The 17,835-nt window shown below is 37.8% G+C and overlaps 1 protein-coding gene across 1 annotated transcript; it reads left to right on the forward strand.

Moving 5' to 3' along the window:
* The first annotated feature begins 6,613 nt into the window (after nt 1-6,613).
* On the forward strand, nt 6,614-17,835 carry GTSE1 (G2 and S-phase expressed 1). The gene is made up of 11 exons (XM_062599599.1): nt 6,614-6,692; nt 7,425-7,488; nt 7,569-8,163; nt 9,346-9,516; nt 10,951-11,104; nt 12,433-12,810; nt 13,004-13,076; nt 13,550-13,798; nt 15,007-15,178; nt 16,296-16,448; nt 17,475-17,835. Exons 1-11 carry the CDS (start codon nt 6,614-6,616, stop codon nt 17,556-17,558), a joined length of 2,172 nt encoding a protein of 723 aa, XP_062455583.1. The 3' UTR covers nt 17,559-17,835.

The following is a 17,835-nucleotide window of genomic DNA, read 5'->3' on the forward strand; positions in this document are numbered from 1 at the left end:
TACTGATTAATTACAAACATGTATCTATCTATTGCTAAGAATTCAAAATATCTTGCAGTTGTTCTTTAGTTATTAACATTGTTTTGTTAGTTTAGGCAAAGCTGAAATTGGAGGTGTGAGTTAAAGCTCCAAAAGAACTGGACTGTTGTTCTCCCCAAAAGCCCCTCAAAGCTGCAAGTCCATTGATCTGCACTCATCAGGACTAGGTAACCCTACTATTAACCAAGAGTTTGAGAGAGATGACTGGCTTTACTTTCAGAATGTTTGCAAGTTTTCTAACTGGAGTTCGTTCCCTGAAAAAGTGGGAGTATAGTATGCCCACATCAAGAGTCAAGAGGTGTATAGAGGTTGCTACAGCCATGAGGTATTAATGAATTACGTAAAAGCAAAGTGAGGATGAATTAAATATACTGGCACAAGATTGAAGACTGAGCCAGCTGGTCCTGCAACAAAGGATACTTCAATATACAGGTTCTTCCATGGTTTTATTCCTGAGCTTACAAAGGTATTAACATAAGCTTAAAAAAATGCACAAGCAAGCCCCATCCCTGTACAAGCTCTCTTCAGCAACTGAGATGAGAATTCAGCTTGTTCCATGGTCTGTCTTTGTCTGCAGGATAGCTATTTTTACTGATTTTCCTATGTTGTCCTATGACAAACTAGTTGTCCATTATATTGTACCTTTAGCATTGACTGGGACATGTAATCTTAGCAGAGGTAGAGCCTGAACAACTTAAGTTTAAAAATGGAAAGCTGGAGTGGAAATACAAAAAACTGACTAATAAAAATGTTACTATTCTTTGTGCTAGCATATTGTACTTAAAATACAGTTTCATATACATGCAAATATGTTTACAGTGCAAAAAGCTCTACGTTACTTTATTCACAAAGTCATGTTCTGTACTTTGTCTATGAAATTGTTGTCTCTAAACCTGCTTCACAGGTTCAACTTCACAAGTAGCACCAGTTTCAAATAAACTACAATATGCAGAGATCATTTTTCATACCTCCTGGGTATGGGTAATCATCATGAATATTTCTTTGAATATTTGACACAGAAAGCATATTGCAACTATACATATGCATCCTTTCTTGACCAAACTCCCCAAATTGCCATTAGAATGATCATAACAATCACAGTGTAAAGCGTACAGACTGTAGCAAGCTCATCTCCACGCTGTCGTTTGAACCCAGAGGCACTGGGCCAGTTCTCATGCATGTTTGCTGTGGATTTCTGTCTGTGAGCACGGAGAGAATGTATCCTGCTGTAACAAAAAGAAAGATTAAGATTAAAAATGATTCTTAATAATTTATTAAGAGTTTGATAATGTGTATAATGAAGTACAGAGTGGACGTGGAGTCACTGACTAGATTTGGGAAAGAGCTCTTTGAACTGTATGGGGCTAATAGAGTCATTTCCATAATTGGAAATGCAGAACATTTACCAGCCATTTGGTGTATCTCTCCTACTGACAGGCAGAGAGACTGGTTATAGGCTTGTTAGGGAATGTACGGCACTCTTCACTATTAATACAAATCTGTTTTGTGAAAAGAAAAATACACCTTTTCTTTTTGCAAAATTATGAAAGTGACAGGGTTAAAACATTTTGTCAGTTACCAAAACTTCGATCAGGGGGAATAAGCACAGCATGTGCTATGTGAGCTTCCCATTCTGCTCTGCTAATGTGTTTTTTATTTCTGCTTTTCAGAGAGAACTTCCCTCAGCAGTTTTTGTCAAGATATTTGTTAGCCAAAGATACCAGTCAGGAGTAACTACATAAAAAGTATCTGCAGCATTCTCCAGAGTAGTATTTTACATTGTTTTGCCACCTTTCTCAAATGGTTTGAAAGCAGAAGTGCTAGACTATAGCAAGTAACTTCCAGTTATTGCTGTCTCAACTTAGATTTGTCCTGGCTGCAGTGCACCACAGTTCCTAATACATCCAAACTGCAATGCCAAAAGGACATCAGTCAGCTTGGCTTTTTATGTAGCTTAAAAGGGGTCTGAGGAGTATGATACTCGATACAACTCTTGTTCATATGCGTTCTTGCTATTATTACCACAGAAGAGTAGGAATTACAAAAAAAAGAAAAAAAAAGTAAAAACCCTAAACACCCAAAACATTAGAGGAGGCACAGTTTATGAGTTAGGAACTCTTAACCACAAATTGTATTTAGATACTTATGCATACTTGGAAGAAAGCTGTTAGAACTGTTTTTTTAAAGATAAAAGGCTTGAAAGTGTGATCTGCAAAGGTAATTTGTCAATAAAACAAGTTCTGCAGTTGATACTTTGCAGAAACTAGTTTTAGGGTGAAAAGTACATGTTTAACATTTGTATTAGGACAAAGGCTAACTGTGTCTTGCATAACTGCAAATCAAACAACATAGTTCATGATAATCTGGCAGTATCAAGTTAAGATCACAAAAGAAATGTTCTGTCAGTAGTTTGCTTTCCTATTTCTACCTGTCTGGGAGAATGTAGTACATGCAGCTTACCTCCTGGCATTCATGTTATCCTGGTAATCGAGTTGTCAATAAAATAGATTTCTTCTTGCAGAGAGGAAAGAGTTGTCCTTTTTTATCCTCTTGCTTCCTCTCACAAAGGAGAGAAATCTTCACTGTGAACCAGCAAAAGAATCTTTCTCCTCAATTGAGCCCGCAATGAGCAGCCAGCCTTGTCAGTCAAAGTACACAAGTTATTGATTTTCTAAAGCTGATTTTGACATAGTTCCTCAAAAAAATCTCTGGAGCAGCTCAAGAGGCAAATAATGAGTAATCTCAAAGACTGACTTCTCCTTTTAGCTGCTGGGATCCCTTCTTATAAACAGTAGCTGGCTGCTAAAACATTGCCAAATTCTTAGCAACGGAAGTAATGCACAGATGAAGGGTGCTGGTGGTGAAAAATGCAGAAGGATGAGCTGTAACTTACAACTACTTTCTATTAGATCACAGGCTCTCTTCTGTGTTCCCTTCTTAGTTCCTTTCTACAACTATCGCTTGGTTAATTTACCAGGAGTGAAATTTCAAGCTGCTATCACTTAGAGGTGTTCTAATGCTCAAACAGTTTTGGAAAAAGTAGGTGCCTTTAATAATCTGTTGACTTTCATAACATGACCATATTCAATATGCAGTCTGTATAATGGCACAAAAGAAAACATTTGGACATCTAGAGATAGTAACTAAGTATAAGGAAACCTGCAGAAGTAAATTTAAAATTTGAAATTTTGCCATTTCCTGTTCATTGTGTCCAAACAAGAGTCTAGAGAATTTTGTTGTCAGGCACTACTGTGATGAGAGTTGTCTGTTCACTTGTCATCATTCCCAGCTGTCTTAGGAATTACAGCTGATAAAAACTTTGGAAATGTTGATAGCAGCAGTAAAACATGATGCTTTCTCCTTTTACTCATTTTTGACCACCTATAAGAATGCAAAAAATGTTCTCTTTCCTGTTTTTCTTAGGAAAATCAATGGGGTACCACAATAATAGGAATTAAAACTTGGTCTTTAAATGGAGGTGATTTTCTCTCAGCTGAGTTTAATTGATTGTCACAATGAAAGTCATCAGATGACTGCAATGTAAATTAATTCACACCTGAGCTTTGTACTGCTGCAGCTGGAGTGGCTATTGGTGTTACCTACTTTAAATGTCCATTTTGTAGATATGCAGCTATACTGCAGGGTGGATAAGCCTTACTGTTATTTCTACTTTGCGTTAAAGTAAGAAAATCTGTTCTTTGCTTTGTATTCTTCAGCCAGAATTATGCTCTAGGAATTAGATTTTGTCCGGGGTCCACGTTTCCTGAAAGTGCATGTGTTGTATGCAACCTCCTTTATACAAAGACTGGTGTAGAAAGTGTAAATGGGCCAGTTTCAAAAGAAAATACATTAATGAGTGGCACAGATCCTCATGTACTGGGATACTTCTCCGCTAGAATACTGATACTGTTCAGCAAATGGGAAATGGGGGGAGGGGGAAGGGTTAAAAATCTAGCAAATCTCTAGAAATTTTAAGCAGTCTTAATAGAAATTCCTTTTTGTTTCCCTAATCAAATCTTACATATATATTGTTTGTTCCTGCCCACTTGAAACAATAATTAATAGGAGGCCGTGCCAGTGCAGAAGTTCTCCCACAAGTTGTTTATTGAGTTTATGATGCTTTAATATAATAAATTTAACGGTTCTGTAAGTATCTGTAGCGCTGCTGAACATACAGGATTTAAATTTGTAGTTTAAAAAAAAACAGGCAGAAGCTCTTCTTTCCCAAAGCAAAATGAGAACAGCTTCATACATCATCTTTAAACTGCCAAAAAATAAAATAACCTCCATTTCCCATTTAAATGTTATTTTAAGTTTCTGGTCACAGATTATTGCTGTTGACTAAGACAAATCCGAACTTGCAGTTCTGGTGCACTTCTACAGGCTTTTGTCTTTTCTTCACATACATAGCATCTGTGTTTTTATATAAAACACTTTTGGTTCCTTTAGTTTTAGTAAAGCCATTAGAAATGTCCAAATATGTCTTGGGATATCATTTATACTCTGGAAATTTTGCTAGATTGAATTTCAAATATAAAGTAAATGTTTAAAAGTTTACAAAATTAAATGCTCTTAATCTTATTAAGACTGACTTTGTTTACTCCTGCTCTCATCTGTCACGTCATAAAACTCTTTTTCATAAATAACATGTGTAAAAAGAGCTATTTTGATCTCAGCAAAACTATAACAGTTTAACTGAAACTGAATCGAGGCTCCATTTCCTTTAAGTGAACTTGTTATAAATTTAATAGAAGTACATATTTTGAAATGTACTGTACATGTCAATAGAAGTACCCTTTACTCCTAACCACTGTGCGAGGAATAAAACACTGTTGCTGTAACCAATGAAGCCACTGAGGATGCCATATAATTCTTTGTTATAAATAATATTTTAAAGAAAGTATTTTTATAGAAAAGTAGAAATATTATAATGACTTCCAGAAAGAGATCACTAAAGAATTACAGAGATCCACTGACTTGAATCACTTGCAGCTTTTTCAGACCAGATCCTAAAAGAGTATAGGTACAACTTCTGGTGCTGCTAAAGGGGTTCAGTGCCTGTTTCCATAAACAGTGTATGATAGATGCCTCAATAAAAGCTGTACGCTGGGTTCTTCCTTTATGATTTTCATTTTTAATACATTTTTTCCATTTCAAACTTTGGATTTATAGCGCTTTTTTCCCATGACCCCAATACTCTCTCCTTGATTTTCTGTTTCTTATTGACGCTTTCACTTTTTGATTGAAGTAACAGAAAGCATGCCCACGCTAAATTTTTCGTAACTGTCAGGCTGCGTTTTTTTTGGCCACATTGTAAACACTTGCTTGAGCATTTCTGACTTTTATTTTTCTGGGTTTTTTTTCCTTCCAGTCCTGTAATTTTATTTGTGTAAAATTATCCTTTATAACGAACATGCCCAGTTTTGTGAAGTACAGCCAGGGACTCCGGGTGAACTTTACTGGGAAAAAGAAAATCGTCATTGAGACAGGCTAAAAGCAGCACAGGAGAAGCAAGGGGAGAAGCACGGAACTTAAGTTGTTACGTGAGTTAACAGTAACTCAGTGACCCAAGAGAAAAAACACCAAAGCGAGCAGGTACGAAATCCTGAGGTAAAAAGGCAGGAGGTGGAAGAGGGCAGGTCAGGGAGCGAGCGCGGCCGGGCCCCTCGGGCGCCGCCGGGGGTGGCGGCGAGGCAGGAGGAAGCGGCCGGGCGGCCAGCCGCGCCGGGCCCTTTACCGCGGGAACGAGCCCGTCGGCGGCGGAGCAGCTGGGCCGCGGCCCGCCGCCTACGAGCCCCAGAAAGCCCTGCGGCGCCGGCACGCGCCGTATCGTTCGAACCGGCCAATGAGAGCGCGCGCAGCGCGTCACGTGATCCGGGGCGCGCTTTCAAACGTGGCGCCGGCAGGGCGAGGCGGCTTAGTGCGCGGCGGCGGCGCCGAGGGGAGGTGAGGGGGGTCCGGTCCGGTCCGGTCCGGTCCGGTCCGGTCCTGCCGAGCCGCGTCCTGGAGCGCCGGTGCGGGGCCCGGCCGCCGGGCTGGGATGGGGCAGGGGGGCGGGCGGCTCCGCGCCCTTCCTTGGGGCTTCGCCGCCGAGCAGCGGGGCCGTTGGTCCTCGGCGCGGGCGCTGCCGGCCGCCCCGGGGTGTGGGTCCGGCCTGAGCTCCCGGGGGTCAGGCCGCGCCGGGCGGGTTAATCCCCCCGCCTCTCTCTCGGATAAGCAGAGCGGGAGCTGCCTCAGAGGCTGTATACATCACTGATGTAGTGACTGGATGTTATACTAAGGAACTGCAGGAATCCTGGACGCTAGTGCTGTATTTCAAGGCTTTTTACACAACTTACAACACTTTATATAAATAGTCTTGGGTTATTCAATGCTACATTTGAAGAGAGCGCAGTCAGATTTCTGTGATTTTTTTTTTGTAAGCTGTGTGTTCGTGAGGCTGTCACTGAAGTTCATGTGCAAGATTCTTAAGAGAATTTTTTTTTCTACTTATTAATTTGCCAAAATCATACAATTCTATGATGTTACTGCATTTTTCTAAACCTACTGCATAATTCTTTGTTTTCCAGGTACTATGGAAGAAGGAAAAGAAACAGTAGGACATTGCTCAAGTCACACAATTGAAGAAAAGTTGGGTATTTGCATAAGCAATGGTAGGTGGAAAACATGTTGAAATACACTCTAGTTGGTGTATCCCATATTAAAAATAAGACATTTAAGGTTGTTAGACCTTTTGTATGTGCTTTATAACATGTTCTGCATACTTCCTTCTTTGGATGGGCTGCTATTGCTCTCCTCAGTGTCTCAAAGGCCTCCTCAAGACTTTGTGGAGTGCTTGTTAGAGCGTATGTAGTAGTGACATGAGGTCATCAGCCTCTCTTGAGTTCCTCTCTTCTATTTATTTGCTTGATTCAATTAATATTTAGTGTATATATTAGTTAACAAGAAAACAAGAAATTTTTCACATTAGGTCATGTTAATGTACTTTCCTGATCTGAACCAGGAAAGAACTGACTAATAAGACAACTGCCTTGTCATGCTGTCACTGACTATATATTCTCACTTTTTTGACTGGAGGCTGCTGATACTGCTCCCCCCAGTTAGCTCCCAAGTTCATATTATGGATGCTTAGAAACTAGTATCTTGTGCCTAGATCTTGCATGATATTTGGGTGTCTCATTGTGATGATTATGATCATATGCATAACTGGATCTTTGTAATTTCTTTGAACTAATAAATGCTGCAAGTTTTGTATTAACCGCTTAATAATTACAGCCTTCTTTGCCATCTGATATTAACCTCACAGAATTATCAAAGCATAATACAATATGCTTACAATTACTGTCAATTTTCATTGTGACAAAATCCTAATGGAATTGTTATAGTTTCAGACTTTCCTCTTCTGACTGATGAAAAGTTTGATTTTGACCTTTCACTGTCACCTGCAAGGTGAGTTAAGTGTCTGCAGGTACGTACATCTTTAAAATACTGATAACTTAAACTCTTGACTGACTTATTTTTATTCGTAGTGGAAATGAAGATGAAGTTTTTATTGGACCTCTCGGACACAAAGAAAAATGTATTGCTGTCAGCATTGAAGCAACAAAAAGTGCTGAAAAAAAGATTGCATCTTCTGATGATAAACTTATGTGGAGCCCACTTACAGGAGAGAAATTTGTTGAAATTTTCAAGGAAGCTAATTTATTAGCACTGCAGATAGAGACTGTAAATAAGAACGAAGAGAACAAAGTAAGCCAGTCAGAAGAACAAGAAAACAAGGTTACAGAAAAGTTTGTAGAAGACTCTATGTCAAAACTGAAAATACTGAGAAACAAAAATATAGAAAAAAGCCCCAGGGCTATTAAAAGGGAGACATACTGTGTAGGGGAGAGTCCAGTCTGTCAGCTGCCACCTTCTTTTCAGAAGAAATCAGATAACAAAATACAGGTTCTTCATACTCCTCCAAGCAGAAACCCTGTTAAAATTCATATATCTCCTAAAATTCCTGGCTCACCTCTGGCTCAAGACCAGAAAACTAAGGACAGAAATAAAAAGACTGACAAACTGCAAATGGCAAAGTCTTCATCTGCTTTTGGAAAAACCAAGTTGTTAACTGTAGAAAAGGTAAAGACAGATTCTGTACAACAATGTTTTCTTTAAACATGACCTTTAAGTTGCAGGAATTCTTAAACTGTCTACAAGTATTTATTAGTATACTTTAATCTTCTGATGTGTGTCTCTGCCTCTTAAGATAATCAAGCAGGAAAAAGTAAAATTAAAGGGCTGACAAGTGCACAGAAAAGCCGAGGTAGATACTATGGTATATCAGCTGACTAATCTATTATGACAGTGTAGAGCATCTGCAGACAAGTTTCTCTTCTGTTATTTTCTTTTTTTGTTAGTATCATCACTTTCTGCTTCTGTTTCAATGTCTACTTTTTTTTAACTGATAAAATCATGGCAATTTTCTTGGTGGCTTACTCTGAAAGTGACTTTACTGTTAACTACTGCAAAAGGAGGAAAGGTAGGGGAAGAATTATTTTGGTAGGAAATTCTTTTAGTTCTGGTTCTTTCTATACCTTACTTCCACTTCTAGACAGAATTGATTAGTTGTATATGATTCAAGATGTGGCTATGTGACAAACAAAGTGTGTTCTATGATAGCAGGCAAGCAGTTTGTGTTAGTGACCTGTGTACAAATCCCTGTTGTTAGAATATCTTACATATTTTGTTGTTTTTACCCCATATGACTTAGACTTCAGTGTGTACCTCAGATATTACTGAAAAATGTATCCTTGGTAACAATAATCAAATGAAAATGTTAATTTTTGAACAAAAGTCTAATTTCCCAATGTTTAAAGGAGTTCATTTTTGACATTTTTTCTTGATATGAGCAAGACATAGTGCTTTAGTCAAATTCTATCCTACCAGTCTACTTAGACAGCTTTGGATGATATAGTTAAATATTGTAATTCCTCACCCTTTGAAAAGTTTGAGTAAACCAAAAGAATATGCATTAAAGTAGTTTTAAGTTTTATGTTAACATAAAATTTGTGCTGATGAACTGTTGCTGCAGAACTGTCCTTAATTAGACTTATAATCATCTGAGTTAAAGCCTGTTCTAATTCTTAGCAAATACACTCCCTAGACTAAATTCTAAACTATTAGTCTAAAGACCAGGGACTTGACTAGAGTTCAAAGGCTTCCTCATTGACTGTCTTAGTCTAACAATCAGCTTGTGCACAAACTTTTCAGTGGCTTCTAGAAATGCTGGTAGCTTTTAAAATGTTCTGTTGAAATTTACAGCCCAAACCAGCAAAACACAGTAGCATTTCTACAAAAAGAGACTTGAACAGTATGGGATCATCTGAGGATCTTATTTCTGATAAATCAAGCGCTGCTTCAGATGTCTTTGAGTCTTCATTCAGTGGCAGTTCCTCAATACAAGACAAAAGAGCCCTTCCTGCACCAAGTAAGGTAATGGCAAGCATTTTTTATTAAAAATAACCTTGATGACATTTCTGTAAAAGGAGAAAACTGAATATTGTTTACTTTCTAATTTAAAGTTGTACTTCTGTGTACAATGTATTCAACAGAAGTTGCGTCTTGTTCTGCAACTGCAGTTCTTGAATATGTTCCATGTCTGTAGCACAAAACATGTTTAAAAGCAACTGCATAACATGTGGTGGGTTAACAATATTATCTTCATGTTGTTCAAGTGCTAGCCACAGAAAAGTGATTTGCCATTTTCTGCAGGAACTAGGAATTTTTGTCTGGTGAATTTTTGATGTCTGGTTGACGACTGTACCATATGAAAAGATTGCCATAACTTGCATGAAGGTAGAATATCTATAGCTGTTGAGGATGGTTTTGAACCTTTAGACACTTTCTACTTCTATGCTGCATGCCACTTGTCACTTCATTTGTAGGAATGGAGGGGACCCTGTGAACAGGGGAGGCAGAGAATCCCTTTTGGATAGGTCATTCGGAAGACTCAAATCATGCCTACATTCTGAGCCAGTGCCACTAGGAACCTAGAGTTGTAGTCTGCAAAATAGCAAGGGCTCTTAGCTGTTGCATCATCAAGTGGTTTTAGCCCTGTATGCCATTATTCTGCTTCAGGATGGGGTGATACATATTTTCAGCACGTCACTGGTTTATCTGAGGAGCCAGGTAATTCTGTGATAGTGCTAAAAAAGCAGAGGGAAGAAGAGGACATGTGCTATATAGCAGAAGACAGTAGGAGACAAGTGGAACTTCTAGCATTAGATTTGGCCTGTGCCTACACTAATGGGAACTGGCTGTTGTATAGTCCGCCTCTCTGTAGAGATGCTTACTTGAATGTACCTGTTCACCCTCATGTGACTATGTAACCCTGCAGTCCTGAAAAGTAGCACAGTGCTGTGGTATGTGCTATGTGAATGGTGTTCATCTACCAAGAATGAGTCTGTATGCAGCTAACAGAAAATTGGAACAATGTATTGTAAATCCTTTAGTATTGCCTTCTGAAATGTGACCTCTGAGGAGCACGTGTACTTGAATGAAGTTTTTGACTTTTTGCATTATTTAATACTGACTGTTAGAAATTCCTTAGCTGAAATCTGTGATTTCTTTCTTATGAAGCGGTTTGATATAGGATCACTTCCTCAGCACTCTTGTAACTTTTAATGTGAAGATAAATAGGATGCAGGAAGTCCATGCTCAAGTTTGTGGCAGGGATAAACTGTCAACATTCTAGATCTCTTGTTCAGTTCTGTATAATCAGATACTGTGAACTGTTTCCATTATTTTTAAATGGTAGTCTGAGAAAAGACCTCAAAGGCATAAGCAAATAAGTGCAATGCTAAACAAGTCTAACATAAGAATGTTAAATGCCTCTTGCTTTTGAGTAAGCTGTATTCTCTGATTCAGTTTGGCTTAAAGAAGATGACAACACATCTGAAACCTCCTGGTGTTGCTAGCGGTATCACAAGAAAGACTACTACTTCATCATCATCGTCATCAGTTTCCAGCATGAACTCAAGCCTGAATTCAAGTTTGTCCATTTCTCCCATACACAAAAATGGTAATCACTTTTACAACAGATTTGTCTCATAAATCACAGTTTTTAAGTAGCTATGCTCTTGGATTGCAAATTTGTTTGGATGTTTGTCCAGTGCGTAAAAACAGAAAAATATTTTAATGAAGAATAAGTTTTTAAGGGTTTTGTTTAACTTACATGGAAATAAATCTGAAATTTCTAGAGTTTGCAATAATTAAATTAATGTAATAGCCTGATGCAGTGAAAAGTAAGCAATGCTTCAGGAAACATGATCTTGCTATATATACTCTTCTGTATAATAGCTGAGCATGTGAGCTTTTGAATGTTGTGGGTTTGTCTGACTCACTTGAAAAAACAAGCGAAAAACTGAACTACAGAAGGAAGATGGAAAGCCTATTTCCAAATTCTGGCTTTCTGTAAGCCCATTAAAAGGATGGCTTTTACTCAAATTAAATTCAATATGGGGATATAATGGAGTATAGCTAAGGGGTTATAGTATAATCATAGAATCAGTAAGGTTGTAAGGGACCTCTGGAGATCATCTAGTCCAACCTCCCTGCTCAGCAGGGTCACCTACAGCATGTTAGACAGGATTGCATTCACGCGGGTTTTGACTTATCTCCAGAGAAGGAGACTTCACAACCTCTCTGGGCAACCCGTGCCAGTGCTCCGTCACTCTCAAATCCACTTGACTGTTTCAGTAAGCCTTAAAGGGTTGGGAAAATAGTTTTCTAAAATGCTGACAAGATGTAAGCATTGTATTCTTGCATGTCTAACAAAATAAAAATTGAGTGTCTTGATATCATGTATTTGTTTCTGGACAGGGCCTAATGAGGTATTAATAAATGCTAAGGCATAGTAGGAACTTATTAATCTTACTAGACACTTTTTCCTATCCTGTATTACTAATGAAAGTTAACTACAAAATGACTAAAAATAAGAACCATACTGAAAATTGAGAAAAGCAGTTATGTGATAGATCAGCATATGGTATTGATGAGAGTAATTTGAGCTATTATCCACTTAAATGCCAGTATAAGGGAACAAAGCCAACAATGCTGCGAGAAAATGTTGAAAGTGTAACCTGAATATGCAAGTTGTTCTGGTGTTTGTTCCTAGCAGAATGTTTTTTGACTTGACTGCAGTAATTTAGTATGTTGGTGAGGGGATTGCCTAAAATAGACAGAATTACTTGAACTTGAGAGTGTATTTTCAGTAGTTGTATATGTTCTCCTTAAAGTTCAGTGCTAAATTGCTTCTTTCTGTATTTCTCGTATGAGCTTAGTTATTTGCTTATTCAAACACTTAACAATAAGCAGTCATCTGGAAACTAACTCAGCTTTTTATTTCAGGTAAATCAAGTATATCTTCAAAAGCTTGTGTGAGTGGCTCTAAACATTCATCTAATACAAATAGGCCAGCCCTGGTCAGGCCTACCAGAGTGTCATCTCTGCAGGCTGCCAACACTGAGAGATCTGGCAAGCAAACAAGATCAGCTAGTACTCCAAAAATATCTAGTGCTGTAAGCTTAGCCAACTCTTCAGCTTCTGCAACATCATCTGAGGCTCTAGGCAGTGGAATTCACAGGCTTAGTTCTGTTCCCAGTCTCCAGAAGCTATGTCAGCAAAATAAAGATGGAAGTGCAGCAAAAGCAAGCTTGTGCCTAAAGCCCAAGACTAGAGTTCTGTCTGTTCCTACAAGTCAAATTAAGGTTCCAGCAAAGAGTGGAGGTAAACACATATTACATGACCTGTCTCCTGATAATTTGGCTAATAATATCAAATATTTCTTTGAATGCTTGTCACTTGTGTTATTAAACTTCCGTCCAGCTCTTGGAAGCACTGAGTAATTTAACTGAAGTGTATCTGTAGTTGTAAAATGATTGCGTGGATAACAATTAACACTAAATACCTTTATCTTCAGGTACAACTCCGGACAAATCAGCACCGAAAGCAACACCATCTCTTGGGTTAACATTTTGTAGCACACTTGGAAGGTATGGCGCATAACTGAAAGTTGAGTATGCTGAGGCATATTTTTCTTTTGAGTGTAACACAACTGATTGTAACAACAGTCTTTAAAAGTTATAACTTCCTTGAAAATAAGTTTCTCTAGTGCCTGAAGACTTCTAGATCCTCTTAATCTCAGTGTGTGCTCTTAACTAGTTCTGAAAAATCAAAACACTATTTGATAGCTGTCTGCTCTTTCTGCAGGTTAAGCAGTATTAAGGCTTATTGAGATTAAAAAAAAAAAAATCTTCAGAAGAATAGTCTTTGCAATGTTAAACAGACCAGCATCGTTCATGATAGCATAGTAGGGTCTTTATTTCATTAGAAATTTTGTCGACTCCATGAACCCCATTCCATTTTTGACCAAAGGCAAACTGACCTCTACTGTCTGGTAGAATTGTTTGAACAGTATTGTTTGTAGAAGCTTTTGGCTAATGCAAATTTTATGTTCCTCTTTTAGTGCCATGGCAGTCAGCACTCCTGTGAAACATCCAGAAGATGGGGTGTCTCAGAATTCTTCTTTTCGTGAGTGGTCTGTTTCAATGACTCCTGCCAGTTTAAAACAGTCTGCCTTACCTACACCCATCCGTCGAATCTCAGGATTTCCAGCAGTGACTCCTAAAACTACACCAAGGGTGGCAGTTTCTCCACATCTTGCATCTGTTCACCGAAGTTTCAGCCTATCTACCAAAAAGACTCTTACAGCTGGGTAGGCCAGAACCCCCAAAATGAAATGAGTATTTCAGGCAAACTGGTCTAAACTAAATTTGATAGAGACTTTAAAGTTCCAAGCACTTCCCCTAAATGTTAGAATGGAATGCTTGAGCATTTAGATACTGTATTGCTTCAGTGTGGATTTATATCTTGTGATTAACAAAATGCTATAAGCTGTGCTAAGATGAGTCAACATGTGGCATTAAAAAGTTTACTTGCATTTCTTTAGCTAGGGTGCAGCTTAATTTTTATCTGATGCTCAGATTAAAAACAGGTGGATTTGAAGCCAACATAGTTCTACTATTGCCTTTTGAGGGGAAGTAGTTACTTAAAACCAGTAGTACTCTTGCCTATGTTTTATGATATTGCCAATGCTTTGGTGAAGTGATACATTGTTAAAGGTTGACTGAACTTTATCTTCTGAGCAGCTTTACCTATGTTTCATTTGAAATAATATCTTGAACTGTGGTGGAATCCTGTTAACTAAGTTTTCTGTGGAGATTACTGCCTCCTTCATATCATCAGCCCAACATCTTTTCACAAGCATCAGATGTGCATATGTATGCTTGTTTAAAGGCTTGTGGAGGTCTACAGAGGGTTAACAGAAAGTAATTATAGACTGCTTAATACATAGTGATCCTTAGTATTAAGGCAGGCATGATGCATACCTAGGAAATATGTCCTAAATGTTTCCTTGAGAGAAAAGAATATTTTGGACACTTAGAATTTAACAATTACTCTTTCCACAATGACTTTTAATATCATACTAACAAGTTTTCAACTCCTGCTCTTCTAGCTGGTCCTTGTACTTACACTCAGCTGGGATTGAAGTGGGTTGCTCAGTAATATGAAATATCAATTCTAGTCTGCTAGCTTCTTAAAAGTACAAAAAAATGAAGCCACATGTTTGTGTCCATTTAAGATTAAATACTTCTCAACCTTGAAATCATTAGCTGATTTCTTTGCCTATATAGTCTATAAACTTATTGCACCCTGAAGGTATGCTGCAGGTAACTAGTGTGCTTTTAGATCAGAATATGGGAAGCCTTTTAGTCTTAAGACATGAGATAAAAAGGAAATAAGGAGAAAATGAAGTTAAGGTATTGTAGCTTTTTAGCACGGATTGTTTAACTTTGGCTTGTCTATCTTTAATACTTCATGCTGGTTGAAGTATTCAATTACTGCCAATATCCTTTTCCTCAGATCTAAGCAGACAAAAGAGACTAAGACACAGATATCTTCAGAAGATGATATATCTCCTCCACCTGTGCTACCTCTTACACTTGACTTTTCACCAGAAAAGACTACAGAAATAGGTGAATTAAAAGAGGCTGGCGTACAAGATCAGCTGGCTAATGAGAGACAAACTAATGAGGTAAGAAAAGAGAATCCATTTTTCTACATAACTAAGTGAACTGAGTATATATGAATTATTTTCTACTCATCCCTCAATTTGACATACTTAAGTACATGCAAACTAAAATATGCAGTTAAAATAGGTTAGATCTGAGTGTGTGTGTGCACCCTCTAGTGCCTCTTTTCAGTACTGAAATTCTTTGCTGTTTCTGCTAGATGCTGATCTCCAAGTAAATAGTCAAAATACTTGCAGATTTTGTATTAAGCTTAGTTTTGGACATTTTCTGTGAAATCCTTATGGATTTAGTCAAAAAAGCAGTGTCATAAAGCAGTTTCTATTGCAGTCAGGAAGTAAGCTGTCTTCTGAAAAATGCACTGCTATGGAGAATTTCAGTCTTTCAGTTTGTAGCTTTCTTTCTGACCAGTAGCAGTGCAAATCCTCAGATAATTAATGAGCATTAAACCCAAAAGCCCATGTAACAACAGAAGTTAACTTTTACAGACTTAGTCCAGCAAAGATTTTATTTTCCTCTCTCCCAAGGTGGCTTCAGGCTGAAAACTAGCACTAATGCACATTAAGGGGAAAAAATAGAATAAGTAGTTCTAAAGAGATTTTTTTTAATCTTCATTGGCTATTTCTATATATTAATGTACAGAATTAACTCTCTAGATGAGTTAATTGATATATTGTTGCATCAATGTTTCGTGTATTAGCCTTTGTAATGACACACTTGGGGTAACTGTTACAAAATTGCTTAATACATGCATAGAATAATTCAACTGGATGAAAATGTAACTAAAGCTTGCAGTGCTAAAAAAATATTTACATGGCAGAGTAACATTGTGCTATAATTGGTAAGTAATGTAAACATAATACACTGTTTTAAACTTGATTATAGCTTTAAGTGATAGTGTTCTGTTTCAAGGAACTTTTTACCTGTCTCACTGCGTTTACCCTATTTGTGATGCCAGCCATTTGTAGAACAAAAACTGAGTTTGTACATGGTACACAAACAATTCTGCAAGAAAAATCCTCAATCTGTAAACCAAAGGTGTCTTGTGATTTTTAGTTTTACAAGCTAAGTTGACTTCACAGTGAACAGAGGAAGAACCAACTTTTTTCCTTTATGTTTTAGATCTTACTAGTAGATTTTGGAATAGATAAATCTCTCCCTAAATCTCTCCCTCCTACTTTGGAATGTGAAAATAGACCTCTGATTGATCTTTCCAATACTCCTGAATTGAATAAGACTATTCCTCTAAAGCCTACTCTCTCAGGACAGGTAAAGGTAAGTTATATTCCAGTTTTCTGGAAACAATTGGAGCAAATATGTAAATAAAGATGTCATCTGGCTGCGTGTACTCGCCTGCAACACAGCGCAATGGTTCTTCAAGAATTATTTAATACTAGCACATTTTTCAATATGATACTACATACAAAGCTATCCTTAAGTAAAGAAAACAGGAACTACTAAGCTCTTAAGTAAAGAGAATGTGATGTTTAAAGACAATGTGCACTGAACTACATCTGAGGGAGCAATTTGCAAATAAAAAGGGGATAGAGTGGGGAAAGAGTACTGGTTTAAGTATTTGTTGAAGAAACTGTTTCTGAAGCAGGAGGTGAATGCTGTCTTCACTTCACTAGTCATGGTGAATCTTGTTTTCCTTTTCTTGTGAATTTTTAGTTCTTGACAGCAGCAGACCATTTTCAGCAAAAAGCAAGACTGTCTCTGCTCTGATTAACTGACCTCATACTCCCCTCCCTAGCTGAAAGATGAATGTTGGAACTCATTTCAAATTTGAGTATTTATAGGCAGATGTTTTTCTTATGCTAGTGGTTTGAAGGTGGACTATTCTAGATGTTTTTGGATGAAGGGTGGTAACTGAGGGCATTGCCTCTGATAACACTGAATTGATCCCAACCACATTTAATACCAGGCCATTATAAGTATCACAAAAGCCTGATTTTCAGAGATACATTTAGAGGAGTTCAGAATTGCTGTGCCCTTCCTGGATGGTAGTGCCAGTGCCACTAGTGCCACTGGCATACCAATGAAACGTAAATGACCAAAAGGCTTTTCTTAAAATTCGGTATCTCTATGCTCACCAGAAGTTTGTGTTTGTCAAAGGATGAGCTTGATCTTTAAAAGTTTGGATATAAATGCTGTGTGGTGCTTATAGCTGTCTTCTGGATATTAACTGGAATCCTAAACTTTATTAAAATAAAAATTGAAGATTGTGCTACTAGAAATTGTCACCATTAATAGTTATGTGCAGTAGCTGACTATGATTGCTAAATCTTATTTTTCTTTCAGCTAATTGATTTGAGTTCTCCTCTTATCACTCTGAGTCCTGATATAAACAAAGAAAATCTGGATTCCCCTCTACTGAAGTTCTAATTTTGAGTGAAATGAAGAATTCTTGGCATCTGTCATATGTAAGGATTTGCCTTTCACTCATACTGCTTTATGAAGATGGCTATGGAGTATCTGAACCGTAACAACAGAATTATCACAGTCCTGATACAGTCAAACTGAGTTTGATTTAATGCTCTTTGCATGGATATGCCACAATGGATGTATTTAAACTTTGCTCTGAGGCAAAAAGGGATATTCTCTCTACTGGAAGCCAGTCTTTTTTTTTCTTCCTACAGATTATCCTTTGTCTCATCCACTG

Source organism: Rhea pennata, chromosome 1 (genome assembly GCF_028389875.1).
Source record: "Rhea pennata isolate bPtePen1 chromosome 1, bPtePen1.pri, whole genome shotgun sequence".
NCBI lineage: Eukaryota > Metazoa > Chordata > Aves > Rheiformes > Rheidae > Rhea > Rhea pennata.